Raw genomic sequence first — 13,965 nt, 5'->3', positions numbered from 1 at the left:
GCCTGCTCACGCAACGCGACCTTGGGATCACGAGCTATGCCCCAGAGAGTGGTACGCTGCGCACCTGGTCGGCGGCCAGCTTGGCCTCCCTCAGCCGCAGCTTGCGCCGCTGCGCGCGCGAGGGCCGCTCGGGCGCGACGGCGCGCATTCGCCGCCGCCGCCGCTGTAACACCTCCTCCTCTTCTTCTTCCTGCTGTTTACCCACAAAAAATACCAAATATTAAAATATGTGTTGTCATAAATAATATCGGAGATCATTGGGGAGCGATGTCACTACCGGGTATTCCTGCGCGTCGTCGGCGGCGTGTAGCGCGCGCACGGCGCCCGTGATGCGGCGCGAGAAGGAGCGCGCATCCTCGCCCGGCAGCCGCCGCAGCCGCGCCACGGCGCCGCCCGCTGGCCCTGCGGCCCCCACGCGCCCGGCGGCCCCCACGCGCCCGGCGGCCCCCGTCCGCACCGCGGCACCCGTGCTCCCCGCGACCCCCGCGCGCGGCAGCCGGTTCAGCGGCGCGAACAATCTCGTCAAAGACTTCGGCACCGGCTGCTCGTCGGGGTTCCTCGGCGGTGCGTTGATTTTACCCTTCAAACTGACAATGATAAAACAACTATAAATTTATCTTCTTCTTTTTTTTTTTATTCTTATTTTTAACGAGGCTTTGAACACCCTGTGTGATCATGCCAGCCTCATAGGTGCTTTCGTGTACCTATCCCTTAGGCAAGGGATTGGTCAACCAGATAGTATAAACTAAAAGCCTTACTTGATAGTGGCTCTGCCAACCAGCAATTGACTTCTCCGTTGCCAAGAGAAATGACACCTTGAGAGCGAAAAACCTTTCTTCTCACGTCTATATTCCGGGCACATTCCAACAAAATATGGTAGAGGTCATCGACCATATGACAGACATGGCACAGAGGTGAAGGTTTAATACCCATTAAATGATAAAACTTATTTGTTGGGATGTGTCCGGAACGCAGCCTGAGAGCTGAGATCAATAGCTTCCTATTGAGGTTGGCATTCTCAAACCAAGGAATCCATAGCGGACTTGCCTGGATGGTCCTGTACCAGACTCCAACACCCCTTGCCAATGACAATTCACCAAAGTGATACTCCCATTTTTCCAAACATCTTTTCTTAATGACAGGAATAAGTTCACTGGCATAGGGTTTCGAATCAAGAACCGACCCACCCATTACAGCAGCTTTTGCAAGTTGGTCTACCACCTCATTTCCAAGAAGACCCACATGAGCTGGAATCCATTGGATCTTTAAACCTCTACCCTTTTGAGTCATCTCACGAATTAAAGCTAGAGATTCAAAGGCAATGGGCATTCCCTTTTGTCCCGAATATCCCGATACACAACGAGTTAGGTGTTGGAGAGCACTCCTCGAGTCCGACAATATCACCACAGGACGGTCATCCGGCAACCCATTAGCATATGCTAAGGCTTCCCTAATGGCCACCAGTTCGGCGCGCATCACACATGCCTCGCTGTGCAATTTCCATCTATACGATATATTCCGCTGGGGATCAAAGAGTGCAGCTCCAACCCCCTGTACTGATTTGGACCCGTCAGTATAGATTTTATAAAACTGGGAATAATTACTCGACAACATTTCCAAAGTAGTATTCCTTAAGTCTTGATCTATTAGATTGCGCTTGGGTACATTTATCTTGTTAATATTGTCGAAAACAGCTAATCTGGCGTCTATATAAGAAGCCCAAATATTTAATGAAAATACGTCTAATTTGGAATTTTGATGAACATTCAAGTCTCTCCAATCATCTAGAGTTTTAGCCAACAAAGGGAAATTTTTAGTAGTGAAGTGACGGCGCCTTTCAATAATGCTTTGTAGCCTATGTATGATATTATGATTTAATTTTCCTTTAATCCTAAACAAATATCTGCACCCAAGCCAATATCGCCGCACAAATAACGGAGGTATAGAGAGCTCACTCTCCATGGCAATAATAGGTGTACTGCGTATGAAACCCCCACACACCCTCAGCGCTCTATTTTGTAAAATATCAAGTTTTTTTTGGTGAGACATAGCACAGCTTCCATAAAGGAAGCTGCCATAGTCCAACCGACTTCTCAATAGAGATATATAAAGACGCCGAAGGTGTTTAGGGTGAACTCCCCATGACTTCCCTGCCAAAACTTTCAGGATATTAATGTGTTTGTACGTCTTATCACATAGCTCCTTTACATGAAGCCCCCACCTCAAAGAAGCGTCGAGCCACAATCCCAAGTATTTAACTTTATTAACAACCCTGAGTGGCGTACCATTAATATCAAGATTAACCTGAATATCATTTCTTGATCTCTTAAAAATACACAAATTAGATTTGGATTCAGATATAGACAAACCGACTTTTTCTAATAACTTAACCATGGCTTCTATAGCATACCTAAGAAGGATAACAGTGTCTAAAGTACACCCATCTACTGTCTTATACAAAACGAAATCATCAGCATACTGAGAAATACAAACATTACTAATAGTATTCCCTATTTCCATAGTGGCAATATTAAACAGAAGAGGTGATATAGGATCGCCTTGAGCCAATCCTCGACCGGTATGTCTAACTAACATCTCGTCCCCGCAATTCAAAAATACCCTACAACGTCTATCTGATAAAAAAATCCATAAATATTTAGATATTCTATCACCCACACCGATATTCTGTAAAATATTAATCAGTGACCGAATGTTAACGTTATTATATGCGTTTTCAACATCAATAAAACAGGCAATGGTAGGTTTCTGTCTAGAAAATCCTAATTGTACGAGGGGAGGTCAAAAAGTTCGCGGAATGGAGGGGTTGGAGGGGGTTGGTTTGCTCGTACAGGTAGCCGCTAGTTGCACACCTCATTAACAGTATATGTACCAAGTTTGAAGCAAATCGGGTCATTAACGTTTGAACTATCGACCAGCAAACAAGTGAATCGGGAAGAACTCAGCGAATATGGAGAAAATTGAACACCGCGCCGTCATTAAGTTCCTCACCAAGCAAGGAAAATCCGCTCAGACGATTTTTCAAGAGCTGTTAGCAGTTTACGCGGACTCTGCCCCTGGTAAAACCATGGTTTACAAGTGGCATAGTCTTTTCAAGCAAGGAAGAGAGTCGATTGAAGATGACCCCCGCTCCGGACGGCCCATTGAGGCCACCACGCCGGAAATCATCGAAAAAGTAGAGAAACTTGTATTAGAAGATACCCGCTTGAAGAAGAAGCAGCTTGCAGCAATGGTCGGTGTATCCGAAACAAGTATTTTAAATATCCTACATCAACATCTTGGGATGACTAAGGTCAGCGCAAGATGGGTTCCAAGAATGCTCACGCCACTTCAAGAAAGCGAGCGTGTCGAGTGTTCTCGCCAGTTTTTAGAGCTCTGTGGAGAGAATAAGGAAGAAGTTATGGCCCGGATTGTTACTGGAGATGAAACCTGGGTTCACCACTATGAACCTGAGTCGAAGCAAGAGTCGATGCAGTGGCATAAAAAAGGCACACCTCCTCCAAAGAAGTTTAAGGTGTCACAATCGGCCGGAAAGATCATGGCCACTATTTTTTGGGATACAGAAGGTATTTTGCTGATTGATTACAAAGATCGTGGTGTGACTATAACGGGACATTACTACGCTTCTTTACTGGATAGATTGAAAGAGGCTATCAAGGAAAAAAGAAGAGGAAAGCTGTCAAGAGGTGTGCTCCTTTTGCACGACAACGCACCCGTCCACACGTGCCATGTTGCGACGGCTGCCATTCACCGATGCGGGTTCGAAAAATTAAACCACCCGCCTTACAGTCCAGACTTGGCCCCCAGCGATTATTATTTGTTCCCAAAAATGAAAAAGGAACTGCGTGGACGAAAATTTGGCGATGATGAAGAAGTCAAGTCTGCAATTTCGGCCTATTTTGACAGCAAAGAGAAATCTTTTTTTTATGATGGAATAAACAAATTATTTGATAGATCCGGAAAATGTGTTAAGGTTAAGGGAGAATATATTGAAAAGGAAAAATAGTTTCGTGTTTAATTTCGACCCCCTTCCCCCTCATTCCGCGAACTTTTTGACCTCCCCTCGTATATCAGATGTTAGTATTGATAGATTATCCAAACAAGTATGAGCCCGTCTAAACCCCGTAGATGAGTCAGGAAGGAGACGCCTACTCTCCACCAACCACTCAATCCTTTTCATAAGAATGAAATGTAAAATCTTACACGGACAAGACATAAGTGAAATTGGGCGTAGTGAAGAGGACAAACGAGGGTCTCTTCCTGGCTTAAGTATGGGAAGTATCTGAACATCTCTCCATTGATTAGGGACAGTACCAGTTAGTAAAATAGTGTTAAAAATTTTGACTAGAATTAATTTTGCATTTTTGGAAAGATTATACATCATAGAATATGAAATGTTATCTATTCCTGGAGCAGTGTCCTTCTTTTTTAAGCAGTTTAGTAGTTCAGGTAATGTTATCGGAATTTCTAAACTTGAAGTTGATGTAAAAGAAAAGCATGGTTCAGGCTCAGCAACATTATCCGGAGTCAGCGAGTAAAGAAAAATAAAATGAAATAAAAAATAAAATAAGTGAAGTGTAGTGAGTGAGTGTGTGTGTGAGTGAAATATAAAATTTTTGATGAAAGCCAAAATGGTTTCCGAAAAAATAAATCTACTACATTAGCTGTATATAAATATGTACAAGAAGTTTTAAATACTTTAAATAATAAAAAATACGCTGTGGGGTTACTATTGGACATGACAAAAGCTTATGACACTGTCCAATACGATATATTGCTCAGTAAACTTTATGGTATTGGGATCCGGGGTATAACATTTAAATGGTTTGCATCATATTTAAAAAATAGAGTGCAATATGTAGAATTAGAACATTACAATGAAAGTGAAAATTCAATTTTAATGGTAAGATCAGAGAAAAAAATAATAAATTCGTCAATTCCTCAAGGTAGTGTTCTCGGATGTCTCTTATTTTTGATATACCGGGTGTTAGTGACATCGTAACGAATACTGAGAGGGATGATTCAGACCATGATTCTGAGTTAATATCTAGTGGAATTTTCCGTCGCAAAATTCATGAAATTTTGAGTTTTGTTTTTAATTATTTTCAATTCCATATTGTGTTTTTAGCTGCATAGAACCCAAATTTCAATAAAAAAAACAATAATGACAAATTATCGAAAATTTTCGATGTAATGGAGACAACAGCTGCTCGAACGGGTCAACGGCCACACGCACTGAGCCGCGCGCCCCGCTCCGCGCGCCCCGCGCCGCACGCCAGCGGCGGCGCGGCGGCGGCGCGGCCTACAAAGTAGGCACTACGAACCGATCCTATTTCTTTCTCTGTCTATCGTAAATTTATAAATTTATTTTATTCTTATTCTTAAATGGACGGATAATCAACAGGCATAAAATTTATGGAATACACGTCAATTTTAAGCAGAAATCTAAAACAACCGACAGAATTAAGTTGACAGCACACGTCAAACGGTTTGCATACCAGCGAGATACCTTTTTGATTCGACCGGGTTATTCATTCATTTACTCATAGGAATCGGGGCCATTATCTACCTAAAACAGTTGAAACAGTAAATAATTGTATTCTTTGTTGTCATTAGAATAACTAACAACCAACTAACACAACCACCACAGATTAGGTAATTAGTTACCTACTATGTCAACCATCCACCAACTTAGTATGTAAGTACCTACGCAAAACCTCGCTACACAAAAATCGAGCGAGATCGCGTCTAGAATTGGGCGGACACTCCGCCAGAGTGTTGCCTATCGATATTCTATCGATACCTAGTTAAAAAAAACCAATAGTAGGTACCTATCGATAGATCTTTTAGATCAATACCCATTATTATTACAAAGCAAGACCTATCGGTACTATCGCTAGTATCGATCTAAATGTACTATCACTACTTTCGATAGTTTAGACAATTTTCAAGTTCAACAATTGATAATCTACCTATCGATAGTTCGGCAACTCCGCCGCGTAGGCAATGTCGGCATGTTCAAAGAAAAAAATTGTCCGAGAGGAGTGATCTTATTTTTCTTGTTACATGTTGGTACCGAGGTACTAAGTACTAAGTTATTCGTGGTTTTAAATCTCATTGTTAAATCATCAGTAAAGAACTAATTAAACCTATCCTGTTCTGTGTACAATATTCATGTAACGGCTACGTGCTTACATAAGTACCTAGTAGACGGGAGCAACGACTTAACGTACCTTCCGAAGCACGGATCATTTTACTTTCGGACAATCAGGTGATCAGCCTGTAACGTCCCAACCAAAGGCCTTATAAACAGATTTTTGTGATATGTCCCCACCGGAATACGAACCCGGACCCTCCGCATCCCATCGCTCAACCACTGGACCACATAGGCCAAGAAGGTTCTAAGACATAATTAAAGGATCCTGGGACGCAAGACCTCCGAGTTAGGGCTTGTTTGATCTGTCTTGATGGATACTCGGACGTGAATAGCCTCACGGATCAAGGGCAACGCGCGCCAATAAAGTAGGCATTACGAACAGATACTAGGTATTTCTTTGAGTTGATAGGTATCAAGTGAAGTTTCCTGTCGCCAAATTCATAAAAAAATTAGATTGTTTTCAGTCCCATATTGTGTTTTAAGCTGCATAGAACGCACATTTAAAATAAACAAATAAAAATTACTAATTATTAAATTTTATCAATGTCATCAATAATAATAATAACGTATCTACAACTTCAGCTATGCGCAGGTGAATAGCCGGCGCACGGGTCAAGGGCAACGCTCGCCAATAAAGTAGGCATACGAACAGATACTATTTCTTTCTCTGTCACTTGCACCATAAACATACTTCTCTCTCTCTGTCTAGTCGTCGGCTCGACTCGGCCGCGGCCGGTGCGTCGTCGGCGCTCGGCGCCCTTAGTCGGCGCCTTTGATGCTTTGCGCTAACGCCGCCGCGCGCTTCCGCTCAGTCGAATACTAAGCTTGACCCGAATCGCGTGATGTTTTTCGAGGATATTTTTTTCGTGTTTGTGAGTGTTTGTTTCATTCTGTAAATGAGTAGTGTCGACTATGATGATAGATCATAGACCATTTACTGCGCAAAAGTATGGAAGATTGTTGATGTTTATTAAAGAGCAAGGTGTTGTGTTTGTGAGTGCGTGTGATACCTACCTACCGCGGAGGAAACGCGATGTTGCATACCTACGTGACGTGACATGTTCTAGGGTACCTACCTAGGTACTTCATCCGAAGGAATAACAATTAAGGTAAGGCAAGAGTAGGGTTTTTATTGTTAATAAGTTAGGAACGTTTTAATAACTGGTAGGTAGGTACCGTGCGTGAAAAATCGTGGCAGTAGGTGTTCTACTTCAACAAACAACATTTTTAAACGTTGAACCACTAAGCATCTAAATACAAGAGAATGAAAACTCCTACCTAGATATCAACATCGTATCACGCACGCGTAACGTAGCCGCGCGTAAGTTTAGCGTCTGTGTGGCGCGTTGTTCGACTTACATTGCGGCACAATAAAAATTGAAAATCTTAATTAAACATTTGCGACAAGAAAAACACCCACCATCATTTTTAGTACAATAAAATAGGCGTTCCATTTTTTTTTTCGTTACGATGTCACTAACACCCTGTATATCAATGATTTGCCTAAAATATTAAATGAACACTGTGTCTTATTTGCAGATGACATATCAATTTTAACTCAAAGTGAAAACAGTACAAATCTTATTGAAAAATTGAACTCTATCCTAAAAACAGTTACAACATGGATGCAATCTCACAATTTACAAATCAATTATTTAAAAACGAAACTTATGATTTTTCACCCTCCCCAAAAACGATCTTTAGACATTAATTTTAATTACAACGGGATCCAAATTGAACTAGTAAATGAATCAACGCTCTTAGGACTAGATATAGATAAACATGTAAATTGGAAAAAACACATACAAAAAATTTCAAATAAAATATCCCGATTCAATTACGCCCTTAAAGAAATTAAAAAAACTACAGACTTTTCTACTGCTCTCACCCTATACTATGCGTATGCATTTTCATGGTTTACTTATGGCATTATATTGTGGGGTAATAGTACCGAGGCACCTACTTTATTTATTCTACAGAAAAAAATAATCAGGATCTTAAATAATTTAAAACAAACAGATAGCTGTCGACCACACTTCCGAAATCATAAAATACTTACGCTTCCTTCTTTATATATTTTAGAAATTTGTAAATTTGTTCGTAAATACCAAGATTTTTTTTAAACGTCGCGAAGATCTCCCTGTAAAGTACACATTGCGCCATGGAAAAAGATTAAATTTACCTATATCTAGACTCGTCCTGCATTCTTGTAGCCCATATGTGATGTCCATCAAAATTTATAATAAACTGCCTAACATATTAAAAGAAGAAAAAAGTGACAAAATCTTTATTAAAAAAATAAAAGAACTTCTCATTAATAAATGTTACTATAGTACTAGTGAATACCTTAATGATACTGATGTTACTACTTGAAAAGCTTCCTCCTCTCTTTTAAACTTCTATTTTGTTGTGCCCGAAAGGGTCTATGATGTGAAACTCATACATGTAACTTACAAACTTGTACACCATCATAGTATGCAAATAAAGAATATTGAATATTGAAGAAGTTCTTTAGCTTTCTTAGGATCCACGCCGGCTCTACTATTACAGCCTCCCTTCACCCATCTCATCTTTCTCCACATGTTTGAAGCCGAAGTTTCGTGGTCGATACTTGTACAGAAATCCTTCCATGATTTGGATCTAGCGCTTTTAATAAGATCATCAGCACGAGCCATTTTTGCTTCCCAATTTGAAAGGTTTCCTGGAGTTGGGTTACGTCGCAACTTAGCGAGGGCTAGGCGTCTTTCAGCCACGGCTTGAGATATCTCTTTACTCCAATATTGTTTGGGCCGAAACAAAGATGTTGGGTCGTTACACGTTTTAATCCAAGGAATGTATTTATCAGCTAATATTTGAATATTATCAACAAATAAGTTATACGCTGTTTGAACTTCAGAAGATACCGGGATGTCAAACACTATTGCTGACTCCTTTCTATACTCTTCCCAGTTGGCTTCCTTGAAATTTCGTTTCTTAGTGAACGACTTAGATGGTATATATCCACAGTTAATGATAATCACAACATGGTCACTGCCCAAACTTTCATTAGAAGTTCGCCAACTTAAGTTTGTGGCAATATCAGTTGTTACGAATGAAGCGTCAGGTGAAGTTTTCTGCAAGAAACCGTTGACCCATTTAATTCGCGTAGGCGATCCGTCGTTAAGACACACGAAATCATTTTCGAACATAGCTTTATAGACAGTTTCTCCTCTTCTATCGTTTTTATATGACCAAAGGTTGTGATGGGCATTAATATCACCTACTATAAGACACTCAGATGTGTAGAGGCTAAATATAGAGTCCCAATCATTTTGGTTGGTAACCACAGAAGGGGGGCAGTAAATTGATATAATATGTTTAAGACCCGGTATATTATATGTTTCGACGACCATAACTTGCATATCAGAGTTTCTTGTATTAAAGGATTTTGCAGAAAACTTTATAGATTTATGAATAATAGTACACAGGCCTCCATAGGAATCATCTCTGTCATCTCTCACAATATTATAGTCACTACACTTTAAGACGGTCTCCTCTGAGAGCCATGTTTCACTTACAAACGCCATATGAACTTTTTCTTGATGTAAAAGAAGATCAAAATTCCGTGCTTTAGATTGTAAACTATTGGCATTCCATTGGAATATTGTAATAGCAAACTTATTATTTATCTTAGCCATTGGTATTGTGTAAAGCAAACCACTTAAGAATCACCTCCCAGTTCAAATGTTTCACCACTCAGAATCAGAATCAGAATCAGAATCATTTATTCAACGTAATTATCATGGATAAACTTGTTGAAGGTCAATGTAACATTTTTGAATTTACGTCATTTCGCAAGGTGTTATGGCTGAGGAGAAGAAATGACAAGAAACTGCAACAGCAACACATCTTTTAAATCAATGAGGGTACATTACAAGTTATTTAATAACTAGAGGAACACATTCAATACCAGACATTTTTATCATTTAGGTAATCATTAATCTTATAATAGGCTTTTTTACATAAAGTAAGCTTCACGTGAGCTTTAAATTTGTTCTCTGACAAATTTAAAATATTATCTGGTATTTTATTGTAAAAACGTATACATAACCCCAAAAAAGATGAATTTAATTTACTTAATCTAGAATTTTGAACAACAATTTTATTTTTATTCCTTGTATTGTAAGTATGCCTTTCACAGTTTCTCGGAAGGAGAGATACATTTTTACGCACATACATAATGTTTTCATAAATATATTGACTTGCGACCGTCAGTATATTTATTTCTTTAAACAGCTCCCTTAAAGAGTCCCGACAACGCAGATTATAAATAGCGCGAACTGCCCTTTTTTGAATAATGAAAATAGTTTCTACATCAGCGGCTCGACCCCACAATAAAATACCGTAAGACATTATGCTGTGGAAGTAGCTGAAGTAGACAAGTCTAGCAGTGGGTACATCTGTGAGTTGTCGGATTCTTCTGACGGCATATGCTGCTGAACTTAGCTTGCCCGCTAGTGATACAATATGTGGGCCCCATTGAAGTTTTGAATCTACAGTAATTCCTAAGAAAACGGTGTGTTCAACAAAATCTAGTTTCTCGTCGTTAATTTTAATGTTATTATTTACTTTCTTTACGTTTGGTAGAACAAATTTAATACACTTCGTTTTCTTAGCATTTAGAACTAGGTTATTTACTGTAAACCAGCTTAGAACCTGCGACACAGCGACTGTTTCTTTTATTGCCATAACAATTAAGGTTAAAACCATATCTATTTTTGTTGAAGTATCATAGCGTGCAAAAATTATCTCTTTCAGCTTATCCAAAAATTTTGTTAATAGTGTCGCAGTAGTTCTTTTAGCTTTTTCCTCTGCTTCTTCCGCTGAATCACTATTATTATTTCCTTCTTCCGAGGAGAAGCATTCTTCTTGATACCTTTTGTTTTGGCGTTTCTTTTTTGCTTTCTTCTTTGTACTGATAACCCTCTTTGTTTTGTATGTTTTGTGGACTTGATCCACCTGTATAGTGTCTTCCGATTCCATTACTTCTGCTCCTTGTGGAGCTTGCGGATTGCTGCGTAGCACTTCAGCGTAAGAAGGCGATACCTCATACTTAGTTGTGTGATAATTACCAGGCTCTTGCACTGTTTCTCTGTCATTTAAGTTATGTCTAATCTGTCGCTTCTCTGTACTTGACTTCAACTCCTTTAAGGCCACTTTATAAGTGCAATTATTTTCAGTCATGTATTTTCTAATGCTTTTTTCCCGTTTAAAAGCTGGGCATACGCTTTTCAAGATAGACATGTGATCTCCCTTGCAGTTAATACACTTGAAGTTACTAGTCATGCAGTTATCATGTTCGTCTCCACATTTCGGGCAGAGTTGAACCTTGGATTGACAAAAATGCTTTACATGACCGTACCTCCAGCACTTTGAGCATTGCGTTACCGGAAACGTATATGGTTCCACACTCATGCGACAACCATATGCTCGAACATATGGTGGGAGTGTGTTTCCTTTGAAGCTAATCCGTATTGATTCACTCGCAGACCATTTCCCCTGTTCATCCTTTCTCAGGAGTCTTTTCACTGCCAGTATTTCCACATCACACTCCAAAATATTTTTAATCTCCTCTTCGTTCTCCTCCTTTTCTATGTCTCTCACCACTCCATAGGTATACACTACCTCATCTGTCATTCTACATGTCCAGCTTCTTTCTTTTACGTTTTTATTATTTATAAAGTTCTCAGCTGCTGTCTTACTAACAAACCAAATCAATATTTTATATGGGTTCTTATATGTGACTTTCAAAATTCCTTGTATATTTTCAGATTTAAAAAATTTTGCTATCCCTAGTTGTTTAGGTAATGCTTCGGTAGATGAGATGGAAACTTCCCAGAAGATCATATTATTATTTTCTTCATGAAATGAGGGTAGATGGTTGTCTTTCACGGTTGTTGATGTCCTCCTTTTCTTTTTATTAGTGAATATAATAAATCCTCCTTCCTCCTCAGGTGTACTTAGGTCCTGTCTAGTTCTTTTCGAATTACCCGAACTCTGGGTCCCTAAGCTAACCTCCAAGTTAACATCTTCTACATCACTAGGCCTGGTGGGTGAAGATCCGAGGATTATCCGTTTCACTTTTCTCGGCGTATAATCTTCCACCAAAATGTTAGGTAGAACCTCTTCATCATCATCAGAATCACTCATAATTCACTTAATCACTTTCACTATGAGGGTAGAAAAATAAAAACAAATATTTCCCGATCGTAAGTCGTCTATACGCTATGACGCCTGACGCGAGACTGATATCTTCTTCTAAAACTGCCATTCCCTATCGGGGGTCAGAGACCACCACCGCAAAGTCTTCCCTATTCTGAGCCAGTCTGAAGAGCGCATCTGCGTCCCTATTGTCAGCCCTTTTTTCTTTTTATTATCCAACCAGTTTATCTCCTCTCTTCCCCTTCCCTTTCCCCTTTCCCATCTGTTTTCCCTTCCAAAATTTCTTTCAATATGCGGTATCTGCTGTGTCTATGTATGTGGCCAATATATGCAATCTTCCGTTTTAAACTTCTCTCTTCTTCTTCATGCTCTTTAATACATCTACATTTGTAATTTTCTCAGTCCATACTTTCAACGTACACCTGTTAGCCGCGTCTCAAATGCTTCTATTTTGGTTTCCATTGCTTTATTTAACATCCAACTTTCAGCAATATATTACACATTAGGTATCTAAATGTATTATGACAAGTTTACCATTGATAATTAAATATTTGGATATCAGTTAAAAAGATTAGAATAGAAATTGTTTATTATAAAAGGACTCCACACACAAAAGAGAAAATAATAGGCTTGTGACCACTAAAAATAAATTGCATGGTTTTAAGTTTTTGAATATTAATTATGTCATGCAGATAAGATATAAGTATAACAAATCTATTAATCATAAATATTGAATATTATTATTACTTGAAAATAAGTTAAAAAATATATATATTATTAACCAATAGGTAGTATGTTTTAAATTTTAGTCAACTAGCCTTTTACAAAATAGCGTAAAGAAAAGGATATTCGTTGAAATGGTCATAAGGCGGTGGCTTCCTGAAATAAAAGGGCCTCACATGGCACAGGATGTGGAGTGAACCACAACGCTGTTTTTACATGGACCCTGCTGGGTGAGGCAGTTTTATGTCTTCTTTTATTAAATAGAGAAAAAGAATTGAAATGTGGCCTATGGTAATAGGTACCTAGTAACACAGTTTTAAAAATGTATGTGTATAATGTTGAAAGTAGGTGATATAAGAAGAAAGATTGGTAATCGGTCCATGTCTAGGATTTTTGGAAATATAGTCCCCTCTTCTTCTTCATGTGTGGGTGTATTAGTATATATAATACACCTTTGCCTAACGCTTTGGGTAGTGATTACATTCTCTTAGATCTACACTAATAATTATATTAAAAAATACAAAAAGTGCCCTCACCTTTGAAGACGTCTGGCTTGCTGCAGGAGAGGGTCTTTCACACCTCTATGTTTTTTTGCTGGTATTTTTCTGCCCATTTTGAAAGTTCAGCACACTTTATAACCTACACTAAAATATTAAATCTACAAGACATACAGTAAGTAGTGTTATCAATGTTAAAATTAATAATATAGTAACGAAGCTAATTAAAAAACTTTCTGTGTTTCTAATATAACACAATTATAGTTTTAGGCTTAGGCTTGTAGGTTTTAAGTATTAATTTCGATAAATAAAATCTTTCGTTCGTTCGTTTGTTTACCAAAGGAGAAACCACAGACCAAGTAGAGATGC

The 13,965-nt window shown here is 39.0% G+C and overlaps 1 protein-coding gene across 1 annotated transcript in view; it reads right to left on the bottom strand.

The window, feature by feature from the left end:
* LOC126369193 (translation initiation factor IF-2) overlaps window positions 1–13,965 on the bottom strand; it is a 14,477-nt gene extending 512 nt beyond the window's left edge. The window contains exons 1-3 of the mRNA XM_050013488.1: window positions 13,636–13,965; window positions 278–587; window positions 65–193 (exon numbers count right to left, since the gene is read on the bottom strand). Of these exons, the coding sequence (XP_049869445.1) occupies window positions 65–193; window positions 278–587; window positions 13,636–13,712 (516 nt within the window). The 5' untranslated portion in view covers window positions 13,713–13,965. The remainder of the gene's footprint in view (window positions 1–64; window positions 194–277; window positions 588–13,635) is intronic.

This window comes from Pectinophora gossypiella, chromosome 8, assembly GCF_024362695.1.
Source record: "Pectinophora gossypiella chromosome 8, ilPecGoss1.1, whole genome shotgun sequence".
Classification (NCBI taxonomy): Eukaryota; Metazoa; Arthropoda; class Insecta; order Lepidoptera; family Gelechiidae; genus Pectinophora; species Pectinophora gossypiella.
The sequence above is the reverse complement of the archived record's forward strand: the minus strand, read 5'-3'. Positions and strand labels throughout refer to the sequence as shown.